Source organism: Haliotis cracherodii, unplaced genomic scaffold (genome assembly GCF_022045235.1).
Source record: "Haliotis cracherodii isolate W230 unplaced genomic scaffold, xgHalCrac1.p SCAF_7, whole genome shotgun sequence".
Lineage (NCBI taxonomy): Eukaryota > Metazoa > Mollusca > Gastropoda > Lepetellida > Haliotidae > Haliotis > Haliotis cracherodii.
This window is the reverse complement of record NW_027266330.1, coordinates 47,968,697-47,993,156: the sequence shown is the minus strand read 5'-3', so window position 1 is coordinate 47,993,156 and position 24,460 is coordinate 47,968,697. Positions and strand designations below refer to the sequence as shown.

The window sequence follows — 24,460 nt, the reverse complement described above, 5'->3', positions numbered from 1 at the left end:
GCCAGATGAGGCCATGGGAGGCAGAGCCAGATGAGGCCATGGCAGGATGCCGTGTGCATGTCTCCCTTGCTGGGCTATCTGCTGCCTTCACACAAACAACTGACTGACTCTAGCACCACCAGGAATGTGCCCGACACCATATAAATGCATCTTCAGGAGACAAGAATGAAAAAGTGTATCTGCATCCGTTTGTCAAGAATGATAGCATCTCAATGTTGTCCTCAAGAATTTGTTTTTTGTCTTTTTGTTGTCTTAGCGGATCTTAATACCTCAGCAATGCCTGGTATGTTTCAAGTTCAAACCTCGACAAACATTGCACAATTTCAGTGAAACAAATCTTGACTTCAACAACGTTAATTTGTTTTTTGTCTTTTTGTTGTCTTAGCGGATCTTAATACCTCAGCAATGCCTGGTATGTTTCAAGTTCAAACCTCGACAAACATTGCACAATTTCAGTGAAACAAATCTTGACTTCAACAACGTTTAAAGACATCCACAGAATACTGTGACAACAGAATTATTCCAAATCGAAAAAACATTATTCACCAAGAGTCATACATATGAATCATAGTCATGGCAAATTCCCAAATCCATGTCTTCTATCACAACATTCTGTATAATTCACAACACTAAATATTGTCCTCAAATATCATACATCGATCCATGCTTGCAGCATTTTTGGTACTCTATGATGTCTAATAAAAACCCAGTTCATTTGGAACCCCTTCAACTCATCTGCTGAAGTCAGGTTTTAAAACAAGTGTACTGGTGGTTGTTGACAAGTACACATTGCCCCGATCAAGCAGGTGACACACAGCCATCAACATCACTGTTGTCCCCTCAGGTCACATGTAGATTTCCTAACCTTAAATAACCTCATTATTTGTTTCACAACTAGAGCAGTGAATCATTTTATAGCAGCAGCAGCCATCTTTGATGAAATAACGATAAACAATACTTTACCCAAATACCGTATTCTACATAATAAGCACCCGGGGCGCTCTCAAAATAATAAATAGGGGGCTCTTATTAGAATATTATTTTGGTCGTTAATTTTGTGATTTATGCTGACAGCCTGAAATGTTTATATACGACAGATATATTTTTCTAGAATTTAATGGCCCATAATTAAGTGTGCATATAACACATGAGTGCGTATTTTACGCGAATAAATTTAAGTTTTGTGAACATTGATCTATCAGAAGGGGTGCTAATTAGGATTGTTCACTTGCCAATAGCAAATAATGCCGTGGGCGCTTATTACTTCGAATACGATAGCAGTTTTCGATTCAACAAGTAGGAAATTAGTTTACCCTCCAGAGGGCTCAAAATGCCATCAAAAAGTATTTTCATAATTATATGGTAGTCTTCTAGTGATACTGGTCTTCCTGTTTATCCAAGTTCCACGTATTAAAAACCACGGCCAATGTTCAGTTACGTCACGGCATGTTAGCGTACGAGGAGATGAAAGTACAACGTGATCGTAGATGTTTGTCACTTTGGAGAAAGCCACAAGCAGGGCTGTGGTGACAGCACACCAACCAGGGACTTGAACCCAGACTAGGGGATCCTGGTTCAGCTAAGGGCCACAAACCTGTACCCTAAGATCAAACAGCTCAGACTAGGCCACTTGTGCCCCTGAAAAACACATGTATCTTACAGGGAATATTTCATCACACATGTTGAGACATGTTTGGATATTACCTCCAAGACAATGGGTGTGATTGACCTGCATATTTTATGGCAAGCTATTGCTACATTGCAAAGAAGTTCATTTCTTGTGTAGATGGCCGTGCCCGGATCATGTGTTGGGTGGCATCACCTACAAGCTACATACATAGCACTTCTACAACATGTCATGATGTCAGCACACTGCCGCGATGGGTAAGGCTGTCACCAAACTGACAAGAAACACAAGACGTTAGTGTAATGTTCAACATGTAGCTGTATATGTATTGGGCATACAGGTCAATCCTTGCCAAGCCAGGCAGGCCTACTACATGTATGGAACATACAGGTCAATCCTAGCCCAGCCAGGCAGGCCTGCTACATGTATTGAGCATACAGGTCAATCCTTGCCCAGCCAGGCAGGCCTGATACATATATTGAACATACAGGTCAATCCTTGCCCAGCCAGGCAGGCCTGATACATATATTGAACATACAGGTCAATCCTTGCCCAGCCAGGCAGGCCTGATACATATATTGAACATACAGGTCAATCCTAGCCCAGCCAGGCAGGCCTGATACATATATTGAACATACAGGTCAATCCTTGCCCAGCCAGGCAGGCCTGATACATATATTGAACATACAGGTCAATCCTAGCCCAGCCAGGCAGGCCTTCTACTTGTATTGAGCATACAGGTCAATCCTTGCCCAGACAGACAGGCCTGCTACCACAAGTACATATATTGAACATACCAGTCACTATCCCAAATGTTTATAGTAAGTGTTCAGTACACAGGAGCAGTAAACCTATGTTCAGTGTTGACAAGCTCAGTCTCCAGCACTAGGAACAGGAGAGACTGTACTGCACCTTTAGTGTACCACATATATAAGACTATGCCATTAGTTGCTACATCTGTACTGTCAGAAGGGTTCCATTATCATGAGCTCGACTTTCAAAACCAACAAGCACTTTACGTGACATTGTAGAAGTAAGTACAGATCAGGGCTTTACCTTGACTGACAAAAGTGGGGGTCCAGAGGACCTCAATTACTCATATCAAGGGTCCATGCACGAAATTAACAATCTTTCAACCAAATAATTATGTCACCAAACTAATATTGTAATAAGAGACCCCTATTTATGGTTTTGAGAGCGCCCTGGGCACTTAGTACGTCAAATACAGTATTCTGGTAAAGTATTGTTTGTCATTATTTCATCAAAGATGGCTGCTGCTGCTATAAAATGTTTCTTGGAATGAATCAATGACCATGTGGACAGTGGACATGATTGATGGATGAAATGACAGACACCCATCACTGCTCTTGATGCGCTACTGGTACAATGAATATTATTGTATGTCCCTACTCCCTAAATATGCAGTATATTCTTTTTCTGCATCTATTCTCAACATTTGTGTGAACTGGATGCACATTTGCGTGAACTGGATGCACATTTGTGTGAACTGGATGCACATTTGTGTGAACTGGATGCACATTTGTGTGAACTGGATGCACATTTGTGTGTCCTGTAGAACCCTGACAGATACAACGAGAGGTTTCAAACAAACTCATTTCACTATTTCAGCTGACAGAAGGTAACCATCTCCATCAGGTCATATAATGACACACTGGAAGTGGAGTTTCAAAGTGAGTGAATGCAAGTGAGAAATAATTCATGTATTGTCCTGTATTTTAGGACATTCATGCAGTCAACATCAATATGTTATCTCCATGCATCACCGCATTCCTAAAACATTCATCTTGTGTAATCAGCCATGCCCTGCTCAAATTTGAAGGTTTTACCAGAACATTGTTTGTAAGTTTGTATATGGAGATCTACTGCCAGGTCAAATATTACACTGAGACAGCATGCCATGCACATTAGCAGCCTTCTTCTATATAGCTGCAGGGTCCATGATGTGCAGCAGGGAAACTGCCCTCACTGAGGTAAAGAACAAAGGCCCAGCAGGTCACCCTGTGGACCCCCCATCAGGATGGTCCAGCAGGCAGCACGATGTAACATTACAACACAGGCTGTTAGTCTAGACATCTCCATCACATGAAGAGAGGATGAATCATTGCATGTTCTGGCCAGGGATTGTCATTGTCATAGCTACAGTTTGTCATTATGCAAATCTTACATGCAAAATATACACCTTTTGCACTAGATTTAATAGAAAAAGATTGTTTCGAATGAAATGTTGAAATATGATTTATCTGTCAAACTGAATATATTATATATATATATACTGCTTCAAAGAGGTTAGTGGTGATTTAATGATCAAGCTATTACTCTTTGAACACAGCTAAATATATGCTAGTGTTACTAGGCTAGTAGGAATTATCATAAACCAATATGGAGTGTTTGTGACTTATGACCCATGACTGCTCTGAGCTTGTTCTATACTATGTGGGAGGACTTTACAAGCTTAAAGGGGTTAAGAGGCATTAATCAAGATTAAGCTATTAATTCACAAGGGCTTGCCTCACTATATAATATTTATGTGATCTTATGATGTAGTTTGATGGATGACCAGACCTTGCCTATAGCGACAGGCACATTATTACAAGACTAGTGCCTACCAAGGCTGCTTAGACCAGACCCAAGGGGAACTACCAACACTGTCAGCTTCTGTCAAATAGATTGACTCTTGTCAATTCTTGTCAAATAGATTGATTGCCAGAGCAGCTGTACACTTTGTTGTGACAAACACACATTACAATAAAGACTATTCCTCTTGTGTTCTTGGATATATGTTGTCCTGGTGCGTGACATTTGTGATCTTAGTGACCACGTTTCTTGTATACGGTATTCAGATCTGACAAATGCTCAGTATGAAGAATGCATTATATATGTCACACAGTTGTAGAGTATTGAAAGTGTTGATAGCTAAATAAAATAACAGTCTTAATACAACTTCTTGTCACTGTCAGTGACTATTTCCTAAACCTAATTGCTCCTAAGGTTTGCATATATATCCACATGAGAATTGGTTATATCAACATTATTACTTAAAGTATTGGCTAAAATTGCATATACTTACAAACACGTCTAATAATATTACAAGTAAATTGTTATAAGGGTAATGTTTTCCTCCAGGGAAGTATTCAAAGAGCATTACACCTGCAATCGTACACCTGAACTAGTGCAGGTAACGAAGGTGATATCTCCTTCACAAATCTGTGGTGTCCTGTAAGGCTGTGCATCTTCTGTGGAGTGGAGTCCTGTGCAGGTGGGTCAGTTTCACTGAGGAAACCATGTACTAGTAGAACACTACCCACCTCACCAAACAATATTGTGCATGTCAAGGGGAGACGAGATGAGAAAGAAAAATACTGTGGCACTGTAGCTCACCTGAAGCTGTCTGAGCCAATCTCAAAGTGAGTCAGTGACGCAATCCAGCATCACAGACATGATGTGTTGGATGTTGTTTAAAATTGTTATAACGAACAAATCCTTCCAAAATTCCAGAACTTCAGATGGTATATATAGGTCAAGTGATCCATGATCTGTCCAAACGATGGTCCAGTTGTTAGAAAAATGAAGCTAGGGCTTTTTATCAAGGATAAGTCAGACCCCCCGACAATCAAAAGGAGGGATATTATTCCCCTATCCATGCAGACACTGCCCAGTAAGTATGTAAGATTTTCGATATGACTGCCATGGCAGAAATGACTTTTCTGGTTGCCCTTTAAAGTATAATTGTTGAAATCATAAATTTCTTTTACTCTCCTAAACATTGACATATCGAATAAACTAAAGAAACATTCTCTTTCAAAGCTCGTGTCCAAAACAGTTTTGTAAAACAGAAATCGATTCCCAACATAAGTAAAGACTCACCCTTCAGACTGCTGATGAAGACTGCTGATCTTGATATCTTTTGGTGACCTCTTCTCCTCCATCCGTAGCAGAGGACCCATGCCAGCACCCTTGTGTTTGACAGCAACCTCCTCACCGCCTAGCCCCAATTTGGCGGGTGGGGCGGGGGACATGGGGTGGTTGCCGTAATTGTTCATCACATTATTGACGGTGCCGTTATTCCTGACTGCATACTCCTCAGCATCACTGCCCTTCACCTTCATCCCCGGTCTGTCAGACACCTCCAGGTTGCCATAGTTATCGATAAGTCTCCTCATTTCTGCCCCTTTGTTGGAGTTCGCAACTTCAGCTGCCTCCCCGCTGACACCCCGGGGGTGAATCTGTCGCTGGATTGGCGGATCAGGGTAGCCCTGCATCATATTATTCATACTACCTTTGTTGATGTCAGCTATTTTCTGCGCTTCAGCCGATACGTTCCGTACACCAGGGCGTGGGGAGCTGTAGTTGTTGATGTTGTCGGAATAGTCAAACCACTTCTCTATCCCACCCCGGTTCCTTTCTGCATTGCTCATGGCCTCAGGGCGGACACGGGGGTGAGGCCGGGGGGAGGGGACATATTCTGAATCTCCGTTCACTGACATGGTGAGGTAATACTGCAGAATCCAAGGGAATTATGATGTAGAATTAATGAAAACTTCTTCTCATATCTGGTCCACGTTGGATGAATATTGTCACTTCCTGCAACATAACATGAGTTCACTTTCAAAACAGTTACAAAATACAATGGGGTCAGAGAAGTCAAGTGTTATGCCGCTCATAATTAATCCAGCAGTATCAGAGCAGTAGAACCCAATCATGGCAGAGTGAGTGAGTTTGATTTTACGCCGCTTTTAGCAATATTCCATCAATATCACAGCGGGGGACACCAGAAAAGGGCATCACACATTGTACCCATGTCGGGAATCGAACTGGGTCTTTGGCGTGTCAAGCAAATGATTTAAACACTAAGCTACCCGACCACCCCCAATCATGGTAGAAACTACACACACATCCAAGGGGATCAAACTAACCAGGGAGCCCTTCAACTACGAGGCAAACCAAACAACATCCAAGATGTTTTTGTATTTCATATATCCCATAAAATCATATTTTTTTAACAGAAAACACACCTGTTTAAGGATTATTATTAGGATATGTATCGAGACACATCAACAAATACAAGGTTTGACGCAAGAAACATGGCTGGGCCAAGGTTGTGTAGCAGGTTGCCCTCACTTCGAATTACCCATGGATGACAGTTAGGCTTAACCACGGCTACTTAGAAGCAGCGATTACATCAACTCAATTAATAGCTCACATTAGTCGAGACAAGCCTTTCTTGCAGGTCATTATCAAATACTGCAGCTAATCCATCCACACAAAACACATGAGGATAACCTGCAATGGCAAATTTCCTTCATCATTTGAGAAAGTGCCCTTGGCGTTATGGAGATGTTGTTGTGGCCCATGAGAGTAGCTCTTGGGAACTACATATAATTTGACCTAACTCACTTGCCTTTAACTGTATAAGTGCTCTTAACACTAATTTGAACTTGCTCACACACTGTTAATCCCGAAACTCTGAGTGCAATAAATGCCTGAGGGCAACTCCATAAATGTGAGCTTTCTATTATCAAGACATAATGGATGACGACCAGGTATGATTCACACATTGCACTGAGTGTGGGACAACTCGGAGACACATGTTCTCATGCACAAAGGAACAATACCCACTCCTATGCCATTCACCATCACTGTGAAACCTGCCTCTCTCGGGCTGTATCCAGCCGTCCCTGTACAGTCACAACAGTGCCATACAGACCTGGCAATAATGCCCCAATAACCATCACTGTGAAACCTGCCTCTCTCGGGCTGTATCCAGCCGTCCCTGTACAGCCACTACAGTGCCATACAGACCTGGCAATAATGCCCCAATAACCATCACTGTGAAACCTGCCTCTATCGGGCTGTATCCAGCCGTCCCTGTACAGTCACAACAGTGCCATACAGACCTGGCAATAATGCCCCAATAACCATCACTGTGAAACCTGCCTCTCTCGGGCTGTATCCAGCCGTCCCTGTACAGTCACAACAGTGCCATACAGACCTGGCAATAATGCACCAATAACCATCACTGTGAAACCTGCCTCTCTCGGGCTGTATCCAGCCGTCCCTGTACAGTCACTACAGTGCCATACAGACCTGGCAATAATGCCCCAATAACCATCACTGTGAAACCTGCCTCTCTCGGGCTGTATCCAGCCGTCCCTGTACAGCCACTACAGTGCCATACAGACCTGGCAATAATGCACCAATAACCACCCCTGACCAACTTCTGAACCGGTCTGTAAGTAGTCTTCAAAGGCGTCCCCTAGTTAGAACAAAAAGTCTCCCTCCGCTGTCAATTTTCTGAGCGCCAGGATCTCTCATGGAGTATACTGTTTATCAAACCGTCCTCGTTTATCCAGTGTATTGTGTCTCCATTCCATTATGATAAATACCCCGCACCCTTTCACTATCATAGCTTTGTTTTTCTTGACACCAATTTCAATGCCACAACACTGAAAAATTGCCTTTCAATCAAATAAATACATGAGTGAGAGAAAAGTAGGTTTGGTGTTTGAGATAGGAGCAGCTGAAGTGGTGAAGCTATGGGTCCAGGGTCTTCATCATGAAATACTGGAGAACAAATATACTGGGTAACCAAGGACGACAATGACCTAGCAGAGCCGTATCAGGCCTTGACCAACACCATGGCCTAGCAGAGGTGCTTCTACTCTAACCCCAACCTTTCAGTAATAGATGAGGATAATCCCCTCACTCCATGCACCAGATGTGCTTCTACTCTAACCCCAACCTTTCAGTAACAGACAAGGATAATCCACTAACTCCCTGCACCAGATGTGCTGCTACTCTAGCCCCAACCTTTCAGTAATAGACGATGATAATCCACTAACTCCCTGCACCAGATGTGCTGCTACTCTAGCCCCAACCTTTCAGTAATAGACGATGATAATCCACTAACTCCCTGCACCAGATGTGCTTCTACTCTAGCCCCAACCTTTCAGTAATAGATGAGGATAATCCCCTCACTCCATGCACCAAATGTGCTGCTACTCTAACCCCAACCTTTCAGTAACAGACAAGGATAATCCACTAACTCCCTGCACCAGATGTGCTGCTACTCTAGCCCCAACCTTTCAGTAATAGACGATGATAATCCACTAACTCCCTGCACCAGATGTGCTGCTACTCTAGCCCCAACCTTTCAGTAATAGACGATGATAATCCACTAACTCCCTGCACCAGATGTGCTTCTACTCTAGCCCCAACCTTTCAGTAATAGATGAGGATAATCCCCTCACTCCATGCACCAAATGTGCTTCTACTCTAACCCCAACCTTTCAGTAACAGACAAGGATAATCCACTAACTCCCTGCACCAGATGTGCTGCTACTCTGCCTGAACCTTTCAGTAATTAAAGATGAGGATAATCCACTAACTCCCTGCACCAGATGTGCTGCTACTCTGCCTGAACCTTTCAGTAATAGATGAGGATAATCCACTAACTCCCTGCACCAGATGTGCTGCTACTCTGCCTGAACCTTTCAGTAATAGATGAGGATAATCCACTAACTCCCTGCACAACCTACCTGCACCAGATGGGCTTCTACTCTAGCCTGAACCTTTCTGTCGCCAGCATATGTAGACCAGTTGGGTGCACTGATCCATGCCTAATCCATCTATAGCCTTAATGTTGCATGTTTTAGATACCGCCTATCAATCAAACCACCTCCAAGTGACCAAATGTCACTGGCAATATGTCGGCTATGATTGAGCTGGTCAGTATTGAGTAACATCAAGGTTGCATCATCAGGCTGTGAAACGATCTGCACATGTTGGCTAATCCTTTAAGTCTGTGTGTTCAAGGGTCAACATGGTTGGCAAAGGTGTGGAAAAAGATTATGTCCACCTATCCCAAGGCCATAAAACTGTCAAAACCTACCTGTCTGCAGATGATGACTACTTATCTAGATTCTTATGCAAGACACCATCTTAATAAAATATTGTTACTGCTTTGACTGGTACCTTGTGTAAATTATCTGACAATGCAGTTAAAGAGTAACGTTTTTTTACTTCTAGGAAGACAAAACAGTATTCCAGTTATATCAATTCGTGTCAGCTTAATGTGGGAGGAAAGCCCAAGTAATGCAGGTCTTAGACGTTTACCACTTCGGTGAAACCCACGAGCACGGGTATGGTGCTGACAAACCTAGAAACATAATCGGGGCGAAGCGGGATTCGAACCCACAATCATAGGTTTCTGGCATGCCCAAGGGACGCAACTCTGCACAGCGAATCACGGCGCCTCAGATGACTGGGCCACCTGTGCCCTCTAATCAGTTAAAATTGTGAAACTTGCAATTATTTACTGGTCAGTGGACAAAAAATATAAACAACAATATAAATTCTACCAGTCTGGGAACTGCTAGATGCCAGGGCAGTAGAATGTCCCACCCCCGGGTCTGATGACACAGTGTTCAGACTCACATTTAGTAATGTCACTTATTAGCAATGTGCATGCACATGCTTGCGTGTGTGCAAGTGCTTGTACTTGGCTGGACTAATGCTGACTTTATATGCTAGCTCACTGAGATACCATGTCACAGTTTAACATGAATGCCCCACTCAGACACTTCCACACTCTCCGAAGCACTTTTGACAAGTTGAATATTTTCTTTTATCAAGACCTCCCTAAACATTGATCACAAACATGTGACATGCAAACATATTGTTGAAGGACACACATCCAACCTCTCACCAAAAACATTAAGCCAAATACAGAGCTCTAATTCAACAGGTCCTTACACTCCAATGTACCTTACTGGAAAACAGCATGACCTCCACTCAAGGCTTGACTTTCCTTCTCAGAAGAACCTTAATTGCAGCAGTAATACCTGTTGCACTACCATGACTAGTCCTCCCCCTGACACCAGCCAGCATCACCCTGACAGCAGCCAGCATCACCCTGACAGCAGCCCCACACTGGAGGCCTCCTGTCAGGCCCTATCCTGGTCAGTCACTATGTGGACAGGGTAGTTACCATAGGCTGCCTGGAATCTGCCACTTGTGTATCACCAGAAGTGATGGACTGATCTCAGGCCAACTTGGTGGCTTTTATCCTGTGTTTACTGGACATTAAACATTCATAGCTCATTATCCCCTGGTTTAGCAGTATTTGTTGTCCTAATTTCCCTACCTAACTCAGGAACTATTTCACACAAGCACACAGAACAGATTGTTTGTTTCATAGGTGACAAGATTAAGGGAAATAGGACTTATGCTGAGTTAGCAATTTATTCCGAAAATAAATTCATTGAAATAGTTTTATGTCGATGAAACAATAAACAAAATTCGAATAATTTATGTCAGTAAGTGAATGGGTCATGATCTAGACATTTTTTATCCTTCATAGAAACAAAGCATCTGAATTTAACTTTGACCATAAATCATGTTTTATTTAAAGTTAGCCTTCCCTAACTTCCACATCAGAAATCTATGTGTTTTACACCATATTCATTACCACCATGTATAACTGCAGGCAAATTGTATTTGTTGTTTATTATGGTTGCTAGGCAAAACCCAAGAAACAAATAATTTCCCCGAGTCTAAAACATTCTCAACCATATCACAAAGCCAATGTTTGATTATATTTAATTTAACCATATGTGCCTGGTGATGTTGATCAAACAGACGTGTTTGCCTTGCACTGCACGGGCTACCATTCCGGGAATGTCATGGCTGCATAAGCTACTGTCAGCTTCTTCAACAGATTCCAGATGCTGCACAGCGCAGCCTGAAGCAGTCAGGCTGACCCTTCAGTTGGGTCTGAACATCTTTGCCCTCGAGGGGCTAAACATTGGACAGAACATAGTCAAACACAGGTCTTCCAACAAACGTACCTCTACTGAAACTAGCCAGACCTTACAGTTTGTTTTCTTGAACCAACAATTAACTTCAAAGATTGAGGCTGGGATGGTTGTAGAGACGTTCATTTAGGGCACAAAAATTAATCATTCATTATTTGATGTTTTAGATAAAAGTAAAAAATAAAAAAAATAAAAACAAACAATCTCCTTTTGAAGACATAAACTAGCTTATTTAAGCGAAAGTCATCTGTATTCCCATATGATCAATGGATTGTCCATAAATTTGGATTAAAAGATCAAAAGACAAGAAAGACAGACAATATGCAGGCTGCTAGGTTAAGCTGGACTTGTGCTGACAAATGTTATATAACATACCTCAGTGTCTTATGAATGAGGAAGTTTGTCACACATTTGTGACAAATCTACCAATAAATTCTACCCTGAACATCCGGGTAAGAATAGGTCTTCAGCAAACACATGCTTTCCCTAAGAAGCAGCAAGCATTTGAGGTGGTCAGGCTTGCAGACCTTGTTGATGCATGTCATCGTATCCCAATTGCGAGGATTGATGTTCGTGATGTCAATCACTGGATTGTCTGGTCCAGACTTGACTAAGATTCTAAACTAAGATTAAGTAACCATAAATTAAATATTGAACTTGGAAGACATACAAAGCCACCAACCCCACTACATCAGAGGCTTTGCTCTACATGTTCAACCATTGATGACGAAAAACACTACTTACTTCACTGTATTAAACACACTCAAGAATGAAACATCCTCTTTGGAAAATTATCCACACAAAATGTAAATGTCCACAGTCATGAAGACAAATTATTTCCCTACATCCTGTCAAATAATGAAACCGTCAACATCAACTGCATTTGTTTCCATGTCTATCATTTCAAACAATAAATACCCCTTCATAATCAACCGTTGACATTTTATGTATAATATCATCAAATATGTAATACTGATTTGTTTTTTGTGTCTACAGGCATGCAAATTATGTATGTCTGTATATATGTATGTATGAATCACATTGTTTTGTCTTTTAAAATTGCATCTGTCCCGTAATGGAACCTTTCTGCAATAATAATTATCTATCTTATCTTGATTATTTCCAGACCGCTGCCATATAACTGGAATAGTACTTAGTGTGACCTTCAACAACAAACAAACCTATACATTCCACCCAACTCTATAGTTCTGCATTACACAAGATCATGACAAAGGAAGTAGGAAGTTGGGCACACCACTGATATATATTGACAGACTGACAGGCATTTTCATGTGTGTTCTTATCATTGTTGAGCCTTTCAAAGCAAAACATTCAGCTGATATCGTCTCTGATCTGATGCCAAATTGATTGGTTGGAAGCTGGTATTCCTAAAAATACCACTGCAAATGAGATGCAAGATTGCAGAATTTACAGCACATTGGACACCACAACTGAGTAAGTGTTTACCAGATACACCAGTGAGTGGACATAGACAATTTGAACCACATAGTCAGCTCTACACAAGCGTGAGGTACTGAAGACCTATTCTGACATGTGCAGAGCTCCGAATAAGCTGCGTATCTGCGTAAAATACGCATCAGAAATATGCAGTAAAACAAAATCCAAGCGTATCAAATACGCAACGAACATTACAGATACGCTACAAAAATAAAACTTGTGCTATCATCAAAATATTGTGAAGTAACCCTGCGTATTCGATTAGCAAATCAGCAACTTATTTTGAAATTATAAACGGGCATTCCGTCAACCTTGCCAAACTCCACGATGACAGTTACATCATGATCATTTGCCATCACACTTTCTTGTGGAAGTATCGTGGTATTTTTTAGTCCTATCGAACCCACACGACACCAGTTTGCAGGGACTGATGAATAGTGTTTTTAAATATTCAACTTAAATACCCACATGTGTAAAACTAGTGGGTAACAGAAATTTGAATACCCAGATAGAATTACTGATACCCAATGATTTTATAATGCATGGGTAAAATACCCACAACACCAAGAGCTTATCTGGAGCTCTGCGTGTGTCCCGTTCCACAGGGTTGAAACCACAATTGTATTCCCTTATTTCGTTTGCAGCAGACGAAACACAAAGTTGACAAAAAGAACTGTGTTTTACGTTTGAAGATAATGACAGTGACAAAAACGTCCGAAGGCTCGATATTGACAATCGGGAAGATCTGTCGGAATGTCGGTCAGGCCGTGAGTGTAAACACCGCTGTGAACATGTCAAATAAGACTGTCGTACTTTTCTCTAAACACAATGCACGCGACAGTTAGATTCAACAACATTTGGTAGTCACAAATATCAAGTTGGGAAAAGCAGACGACATTGTATTGGGCGTATGGGCTCCTGAGACAGTACGACTGTCAATATTGCACATACCTCTTCTACATATTGAAAATGCAACTTGAAGACAAATGTCATTATGGTTGAACTGCCTGAAGGCACACGTTGACACTACTTTGATAACCACGGCGCACATTCTAATACAAATGTAACATTAAAAACTATCCTGTAAGCGAAGATCTTTTCTAAACTTCAAAATAATGTTCAGTAAAATGTTCCACGACAAAACATCTTCGTGGAGCTACGATCGTGGAGGAACATGAAAGAAGCTTTAAGAATGAATTTTTGAGTGCTTAAAAGTAATTATTTGACCTTTTTAACTCACGTTTCACCTTTGAAATTGCCGTTTTTAATCAACCTATTTGTTTACCTGAACAGCAAAAAGTGTCCATTTATGGTTTACATGTGTCATTGAACTATCTAAAACCTTTTAGAGGAACCCGGTAGTGTATATATATTTACATAATGCTCACATGCTCAGTGTAAATAGCAAGGCTTTGTGCAGGGTCAAATATTGATACACCAGACTTAAACGATATTGCAGTCTAATATACAAGCAGCTTTCATGACCATTTGTGGATGGGGTTTATGATTTGAAATACAGCTGACAAAAAACAACAATGATTCATTACACTGCCGTAAATAAACTGTATCTGTGTGTAGACATGCACGTACAATTGCAAATGAAACTTGGAAGTCCCATTATCCTGTTCAGGATAGATGTTAATAACTGAATTAAAAACGTACTTTTGAATCAGTTTTTGTCATCCAAATCTGGTAAAAAAAAATGTGGTATGTACATTGTACATGTTACCGACATAAAACATAAAGCCGTATTCGTTTTTATCCATCACGAAGGTTTGTCTTAGCTGAACTCAAAAACAAATATAAAGCGTACTTAGTTGATGTTCTACATACCCATCCTCAATAGACGGAAAAAAAACCAAACAACAAAGTTTCCAGCCGTCGTTTCATTCAGTTTCAGAAAATAGCTGTATTGTATTGCGTTTCAATATTTTGGTTCCTTATAGGTAGTCTTAACGGTACATGCATTTTCGTTTTGTTTGTTGTTTAACGCTGCACTCGGCAATATTCCAGCTGTATGACGGCGGTGTGTAAATAATTGAGTGTGGACCAGACAATCCAGTGATTGACATCATGAACATCGATCCACGCAATTGGGATACGATGATATGCATCGTATAAGTCAGCGAGCCTGACCACCCGATCCCGTTAGTCGCCTCTTACCACAAGCATAGTCGCCTCTTTCGGCAAGCATGGGCTGCTGAAGACCTATTCTAACTCAGTTCTGCATTTTCGTATTGGCCGTTAAGTTGTCATACAATGTATGGAAGTTATGATCATCTTAGTACGATAGCTTCGTGGAGCGGAGCCCCAGAGGTGGAGATGTGACAGTGTTGACCGGTGACGAGTTGCACGCACGCACGCACGCAGGCAGTCATTTGACCGGTGGAGCTGTCTGTGTTTGTTAAAGCACATGACATGTCATGCACTGACATGAAACCCGGTGAATGAAATAGAGCACACAATATATTATGTCATAAAACACCAGGAACAATCAAGGTCTGAACAAAGTCCATCTCATCGCAAGTGTGTATCACTCATGGCGAATAAGTAAGTCTCCACATTTGCCTCGCAGGGAAAGAGTCAACTCTCAACTCACAGTGATTCCAAAAAGGCTAGATACAATAAACTATGTTCTAATATTCTACAAACTCCACACGTATCCATGTACATCAGTATACACGTGTAAATGTATCTGTGTAGCTTTTCAATGTCTCTTAGGTTCTGAAAGTCACGATACCTCTCAAAAATGAAAGTTGCGAAAAAAGTGTACTTGAAAAAAACCAAAAACGTGTGATGACCCCAAATACGACGTCAAAATACATCACAGATTCGTCGTCGATGTCAGGGCGACAGGGTGTAGTCAGTACTATACAGCCGGATAAATCTACTTACACAGGACCATTAATATATGAGTTAAAGATTCGCTCTGCATCCCGAGTAGAAAGGGGGTATTGTTAACGAACATGTCACTAGATGTGTCACATACATTTAGTTAACCACAGTGCATGTTCGCCACAAATCTGCAATAAACCCGCTCTACACACATGAATCAGGAGTTAACTACATATATCTGTTCGGGTATAAGTGACGGCGTGTATAAATAAGTGTAATAGATTATTGTCGACCTGGTTAAGGCCCCGAACGTCTCGGCTAAGTGTCAGGTTATCCTTGTAGCCTGCTGTAATCCACGCTACAAGAGTGGAGGTATTCGCATACATGGTGACACACTAGGCCGTGTCCCTGATCCAAGGATAAGATAATCCTGTTGATAAACTCGACCCTTCAGGGACACGCAAATGTACATTGTAATTGATTTTAATACAGTCGAAACAAAACGTAATGTCTTGTTAGACGGCGACACACCTATATAATATGTGCATGTAAAAAAAGTGTCAAAATTGTATCAGAATTTAAAGCTCACGTGTGAAATATAATCCCCTGATAGTGTGATTTCTGGATGGTTTTTTTCAATTTGAAAAAAGCAACATTCTAAGATAATTCCACTTGAAACATTTGTGAAACGTTATTAGTCGGTTTGTAGAAACGAAACACCCTACACGTACAAATCTAATACAGATCTAGCAGACGACATTTTGACTCGCGGTACTATACCATGCAACGTTCGTCCACAAGGTCCACTTAAAACAAAACATATTTACAATCTTTACCCCGCATGCTGAAATGTCCCTTAATACGACCAAACGTCTATTGTGACTTACCTTACAGCCTGTCCACACACAAGTGGTCGCGTTTCATCAACACACACACTCATATATCCCCTGACTCAGTGAAGCGAAGCGCGTAACTCGGTATAAATGTCAGGGACCCAGTCTAGCATGTCATTCATTCAGATGCAGTTTTCCGGTCGACACCGAGTGAGTACAACTAGAATTCACAGCTGGATGCCACTGTCCGGTTTATAAACAACAACGTCGTTTACGTACACTCACCTGTCAAGGCAATAACTACTTGATACAGCGACAATGCTGGTCTGTTCGAGATTGACGCAGAACACACACCCTAGCCGCCATGGCCCCTGACATGCACACACTACTGATGCACAGGTGATGTGTAACTAATATACCACGCTCGTCGTTACTGACTCTAGACGCATGGAAACAATCCGATCCAGCCTTCTCTTGTTCAGGGACGGTTCATCTAATATATTCTAGTCCTGTGACGTCAGTCATCTCAGCTGAACAAACCTATATAAGAAACACTATAGCTGTTGTGTAACGTGTTCAGGGAATCAAGACACAACGAAACACGTTTCTTGATTATGTAAACAAGGTCGGTGCATGAACACAAAGTGAAATTTAGAAAGTGGTCAAATGTAACAAATGTCATATTTGGGATAACACTTTCTGAGTCAAGTACAGATTCGCGTACTTTTTGTGTGTGGAGTCCCTTCCGGGATTCGAACCCCTATTGCCAGAATGAGGCACCTTATCGCTGGCACATAAATTCAGCGATCTAACCCACTCAGCCACCGAGGCTTCCACAAAAATAAAATTCCTATGACTTGTAGTCTAGATCACGTACTTTGTCAGCACCATACCCGTGCTAGTGGGTTTCACCAAAGTGGTAAACATCCGAGACCTGCAACACTTCGGGCTTTCCTCCCACATTAAGCTGACACGCCGTGATAAAACTGGAATACTGTTAAAAAAAACCAACTCACTCACAAATATAAAGTATATATAATGTATAGATATAACAGTGTTTATATCGGATTCCCTGCCGTCCCCATAGCGTTAAACGAGGTGTCTCCCTGCTACATACAATGTAACAGTTCACAGTGGTTCCTGCCCAGTTGAAACAAGTTAAAGTACATGCAAACTAAACGTGTTCCAGAGTATATAAACAAGCTCGTCTCCTCACATCTCTACACCGTGTATACAGCACAGGGTCGCCCATGCCATGTGCACCTCCGGCAGCAATGTGCAACATCTATAATTACATTTTGCACCACGTTGACAGATGCAGTCATCAAACACACGCGACACCAACGGGTAACATCGGCGGCTAGTGCAGGCTGGAGAGGAGGGTCTCATGAAGAAAAGTCCAACAAAGCTGGAAACACGTTGTGACGGCTTGAAATAGTGGAAATTAAAAGGTAATATTTTGCCTTCTGTGGATTGAAATCAAGGCAAATTTGAGAAAGTAAATAGGTCCTAAAACCTTTTCAGCTACATCAATACTTCGTCCAAGAAGTCCTACATCCAAAGTTACAGCTTCAGCAGCCGGTGTAAAACTCGACCGAGAGTCGTTGCGAAAAATATATATACCAATGATGAATTCAGTGGTATAATCCTTGACTGCATTAGAATTCGAGACTGACATGGGATGAATATAACCGATATATTTGTTTGCATGCGTGTGTGTATCTCCAACATGTTCAAGAGCTTCAGGCTCAATACGGGGGCACGGGTGGCCGAGTCGTCTAAGGCGCCGCGATTCGCGTCCCTTGGGCACGACAGGGGTTCGAATCCCGGTTCGCCCGGATTGTTTCTAGGTTTGTCAGCACCATACCCGTGCTCGTGGGTTTCACCGAAGTGGTAAACGTCTGAGACCTGCATCACTTCGGGCTTTCCTCCCACATTAGGCTGACACGCCGTGATATAACTGGAATACTGTCAAAAGCGGCGTTAAACACAACTCACTCACTCAGTTTAAGCGTTGGTCCGCCACACCGATTCCGGTGCACAAACGGCTACAAGCTGCCGACCGCATTGCTCTACTCCAGTTACTGTATACTCCGACATTTCCCCCGTCTTATCATTGTGATTGTCTGAATTGTTGTGACACCGGTGGCAACAAAGTGCTACCAGTTCCAATGCGTGTTGTCATATACCACCACAGTATAGGTCGTTGCTCACGTTATCAGCCACTGGTTTGCTTGGTCCAGATTCGACCACAAGCAGGTCGTTGTGACATGCGCGTAATAAAGCGCGCTCTTGTTCAATCACAGGTGTGAAATTAGAACATTGTCAGGAAAACGTAGCCCTGTCTGGAGCAGACGAACCAGTGACCGGCGTAAAGCACGGTTCGATTCTTACGATGGTCTCAGGTAGCCCGCAGTTGTTACAGCATCTTAGACCACGAGTCCCGTCGGCAGTCATCGTGGCCACTCGATCACAACCCTTCTGTACATGAATAGCACAGAGTGAAACATGGCTCGCTACTCCGGACCGAGATGAGAATAATTTAGACGTCATTTTTAGCGTTGTTAACACGCGAATCTTGACTCCAAGCGAAGTTTAGGAGTGCCTGTATCCATGCTGTTTATCATAATAGAATGAAGGTATATCTCATAATACATTGGATAAGGGAGGAGGAGTGTTCTGAAGATAACAAATTTACAGGAACACTTTAAATTTGACGTAATGTCTACCTTCGTCGTGAATCATGTTTGAGATTATAACGCTAGCTTCTAATGCTGGTGTTAAAGTTAATGTTTAATCAACCTGGGCCTCGTCACACAGGACGATCTGCGAGCAAAGACTGGCTTAATCTTTCTGCATGAGGTCGTACCTCGGGTCACTTCATGGCAATTGCCCTAATATGCACTCCCTCAATAGCGTTTGACGTACACCGTGCAGCCAATGCACCCGCATCACGAAGCGATGGATTACACTACCCAACACACACTTTATAACACAGCCGCTAATACCCCATGGTGCGTAAGTCACCATCCTACTGGTTTGGACTGCAGATGCCGACAGCTTAGTACACCATTAAACGTATATGTATAGTGACAAGTACGTGCATGCATATGTCATCCATGCATCTGTATATTCGAGGTACATTGTGACGTGGCAGGCATGACGCAGTTACCTATACCCTGCCAATAAGTATCCATGTGTATTTTAAAACGTATTACGTACTGGACAGACATAGTATCACGTGTTCAGACGTGCCGAGGTGACACATGAGTGGATATGTCATCCATTGAAGACACGACCTGAACAGCCATTCTGAAATATCCCTGAATGACACATACGTGTACACAACAATATACTGGGAATGACGGGGGCGTGCGAGCCACGGCGCATTTTACAAATAACACCGCAAACTTCATCAAACGACTTTGGGCAGACTGGAAGTCAAGCTGGATTCTCGCCATTCAAATTTTCAAAACCCATTTTGTTTATCTTGTAATTAATATTTTAGGATGTTATTATGCCACTGAGACAGGTCTATCGACTGGGATTGACAGCAGGCCCGTATAGCAGTGCTTCCCTTTCAGCTCTATAAAACAACTATAGACTTGATTTACTGAATGTATTGCAAGTTGAACCAGAGAGAAAAAATATGCTGTCCTTAACCCCAAATATTTTTGGGACAATTTTATCAGATGGCAAGAATTACACTACGATCCCCATACCTGTTATACGCCTGAAGTCTCAACACACACCCTTCGTAGTCTCTAAGTCGGCAGTGACAAGACGAGAATGGGCAAGACCATATAAAACTTAAAATATCCACACTAAAGGTTATGTTTCCAACATACCTGTGCGGTGTAAGATCCCAGAATTCCGAATGGCCACTCCTTGTAACCCAGGGAGTCTATTCCTTGTGTCTACGGTCTACAACTGTCGTTGTCTAACTGTCGCTCGCCCTCACTACTTTCTGCGTCCAGCACTCCGGGAGGGGAGGCAGTGTTTTCACAGCACGTAACTCCTGCCGCTATCCCTGAACGCAGATAATCCCCCGCCAGTCCAGCTAATCACAACGCTGTAACAACTTGCGGCAAACTTCACTCACGAGTTGTTAAAAAACAACATACAAACTAATGATGTCACGGTCACGTGAAGGAGGACATGTTTAATTCACCATGTGGGGGCAATAGGAGGTAAAATATAGTTGCGTTTTGGCGAACAGTCCAGTGAATCGTAATTTGTCCGGGATCCTAAACGCTGTCGGTTCAGTGTCTTTCTGGGTATCGTGGAAATGTCAAGAAGGTGAGGATTATAAGATACATGACACTCAGTGAGTGAATGGTGAAACCTGTTACAACATGTCTTTGGACAACATGAACCAGTGGTCGACAGCGTGAGCAACGATCCACGTAACAGGGGTAAGATGACACACATGCAGCTGTGGGTAGGTAACCATCCAATCCCCAGTTTGGTCGGCTCTTCTGACAATTTTTGGGCACTAAGAATAGCTTATGTACCTTAAGCTCAACTGGGGAACAAACTTCCATCTTACACTTCATGCACGTGCAACACTGCGATTAAGTATCCATAGACTGGTAACATAATCGTGAAACATCGTCACGACAGAATAGTTGATCTCGTTTACCCTATCGACGGATTTCTATCAGCAATGTTTGTCCGTTGTGTTTCAAGCTAATGATCTTAGGCCGTTCGTTGAACCAGAACATGAATGTAGCGCAAAGACTCCAGCGCCCAAACGGAGCCCCGTCCATCCCGTACTCTGTGTGGTGAAGTAAGCGACGGCTGTAACATTTAGCTAACAACACACGTACGTCAGAGCATTGTGATTCTTAGCATTCTCACAGGGTCTCGCTGAATAACTAAACTCACATATTTGCTATTATAAACTTTGAGATTAGACGTGTTCATACAACAATTTGACTTTACAAAAACACCTGTTCATAACCGCGATGTCACCAATAGGCGTGTCCTTCGAATATAAAACTATTTGAATAATACACATTCTAAATCTCTTTCATTGATCTTTGTGAAAAGGGGACGATTTGTTGCACCGAAATAGCTTGACAGCATAGGCAGCAATTAGACATATCAATACATTAAAGGACCTTTCACGTTTCCAAACGTAAAGAACAATGCAGCCAATCTTCAAAAAGCCTATTGTCGTATATACATGGCCACTAGTATTCCTAATATATGTGTTTAAGAAATATATTACCAATCCTGGCCATTCATTTCACAATCGAACTCGTATTTGACAAACCATGAAAGTAGGAGGACACGCGAACGTAACTTTGGTAGTTGTGGTTGTCTCACGTGTACATTATATACAGACGGTTCCCAGTCTAATTACGGACCGGCGTGTAAAATATGCACTGTAGGGAGTATTCGCACCTGTGTCGTTAATCTTGGTGATTCATTCGGACCTGCCAGTCTGCGGAATGACTCGCCCGCCATACCAGCTTCTCTGGGCATCACACACTCGGGTGTCTGTCATCCCTCTTACTTTCACTCACTCCAAAAATAAAGCCCACGACTATTTCTGGTCAGGTGAGTACAACGGCGAGCTATTTTGTTTAATGGATAGACAGTAATTTCGGTTGGTTTGCTTTACTCTAGCCACAGTTATTAGTAACTGGACCGTGACCTCGTCCTGCCAGCAATAATAAAACACGTTGCTGTCCTTAAACACTCCTCCTCTCTTCATTTACGTGTGAACTGCTAGTTTCTACAAACACATTCCAATGATACCCAATATTAGGTTGTACCGATTCGCGTTGGTGTGGGCGCAACGTTAGCCATACCTTGGGTCACGATACGTGATTGCGTGAGTTACAATTTAACGTCGCATCGGCATTATTTCAGCCATGTAGCGACGAGAACACGTTGAAATATAATGAATATAGCCATGAATAAAAATTATATTTAAAAGATCACGATCCGATAATCGTGTGGTAAGAGGTTTGTGTGTGTGTGTGTGTGTGTGCTCGTTAGGACTAATTCCGATTATACAGTGCTTGCACAATGAGATACCATGCCACAGTGGAACATGAATAGTGAGTGAGTATGGTTTTACACCGCTTTTAGCAATATTCCAGCAACATCACGGCGGGTGACACCAGAAATGGGCTTCACACATTGTACCCATGTCGGGAATCGAACCGGGTCTTCGACGTGACGAGCGAACGCTTTAACCACTAGGCTACCCGATCGCTCCTGTAACACGAATACCCCCACTTAGAAACAGTATACTGACTCCGAGCTGACCAGTCCCTTTGCCTGGGAAGGGTAACGCGGTCGTCGAATCGAACCCCGGATCTCCGGGCGGACGCTCTACCACTAGATCACGGAGGCGGTCATAATCTTATATCTACCACTAGATGACGGAGGCGGTCATAATCTTATATCTACCACTAGATCACGGAGGCGGTAATAATCTTATATCTACCACTAGATGACGGAGGCGGTCATAATCTTATATCTACCACTAGATCACGGAGGCGGTCATGATCTTATATCTACCACTAAATCACGGAGGCGGTCATGATCTTATATCTACCACTAGATCACGGAGGCGGTCTGGTGTGGTAAAACTACGATACGAAGGACACATTTACACGGCATGAAAACAAACGGCAAAATCTCTCATGACGGTATATCCATGAGCTCTCAAGCCATTAAGTAAATAGTTTATGCGTCAAGTTTCCAGTTTTCGTTTATAAATAGTGACCATGGTACCCGCCAACTTTATTTCTCTTCTTAACCATACTGTACATGCATGTTGGATGGGGGCAAGACGCCAACAGTGAGTCCCCTCTATCGGCGAGTCTTTCGTTAGTCCTACTCTCTCGGGCTGACTTACGTCAGACGTAACCCTAAGAGATTACGCAATTCCCCACACGCATGCCGTACGCTATTTGGCTACTGGGGTTACGATATCCATACAGCTGGACCTCGTTTCCCTTATATTTCCGCCAGTCAATAACATGTTGCAAGTCTGTATCAAAGAACGGGAATTACGAGCACCATTTTCACAGACCTCCAGGTGCGGCTCCACTCCGTTCGAGGTACGACTGCCGGAACCTCCATAATATAGCACTGAGTTAGTCCTCGCTACTTGAAACAGAATCAAAGAATCATCGTGAATTAAACATCGCGATATTTCGTAATTCTTTGTTTGTTTGTTGTTTAACGCCGCACACAGCAATATTCCAGCTTTAACTGTAAATAATCGAGTCTGGACCAGACAACCCAGTGATTGAAATCATGAGAATCGATCCACGCAATTGGGATACGATGACATGCATCAACCAAGTCAGCGAGCCTGACCGCCTCAAATGCTTGTTTCTCTTTAGGGAAAGCATGGGTTTGCTGAAGATATATTCTACCCCGGATCTTGACGGGTCATTTCGTGATTCTAATTCAAGTGTCGAGGACTACAGTTCGACACGTGCCGCAAAGTGAAGTACTCACTGATATATGTACATGGATTTGGCCCTTCACCGTTATAATACAAATCTTTAGTCCATGACTCTTTAGCCCTATACGAGAACATTCCTTTGATGCGTATAGAGTTAAGGTCACTCCAAACAATCTAGCCTCAGACGCCATGAACTATGAAACTATTCGTTGGTCTTATGACTAAAGCCAAAGACAGATTGTCCATAGTTTGTGTTGTATTTACCCCAGATCCGCAAAATAAGAACAATATGAGAGTATTTCACGTCGTCCCGTTACTCGTGGGGCTAGCAGTGTGATCATTGGTCAAATGACTGCAATACTGCCAATGCGCGGTAAATTGTAACTCGCTCACACTCAGGGTTCGATGACACTCTGAAGCAGCCACCTAGAAGGTGATA

General features: G+C 42.4%; 1 protein-coding gene across 4 annotated transcripts in view; it reads right to left on the bottom strand.

The window, feature by feature from the left end:
• LOC139447236 (uncharacterized) overlaps window positions 1-24,460 on the bottom strand; it is a 46,892-nt gene that overhangs the window by 13,260 nt on the left and 9,172 nt on the right. Inside the window, exons 1-3 of one of the 4 annotated variants that reach the window (XM_071228496.1) lie at window positions 17,464-17,544; window positions 16,872-17,126; window positions 5,513-6,229 (exon numbers count right to left, since the gene is read on the bottom strand). In XM_071228496.1, the coding sequence (XP_071084597.1) occupies window positions 5,513-6,132 (620 nt within the window). In that variant the 5' untranslated portion in view covers window positions 6,133-6,229; window positions 16,872-17,126; window positions 17,464-17,544. Of the gene's footprint in view, window positions 1-5,512; window positions 6,230-16,640; window positions 16,735-16,871; window positions 17,127-17,463; window positions 17,545-20,434; window positions 20,711-24,460 lie in introns of those variants that run through there. The other 3 variants (XM_071228493.1, XM_071228495.1, XM_071228494.1) reach the window with 3 other exon arrangements.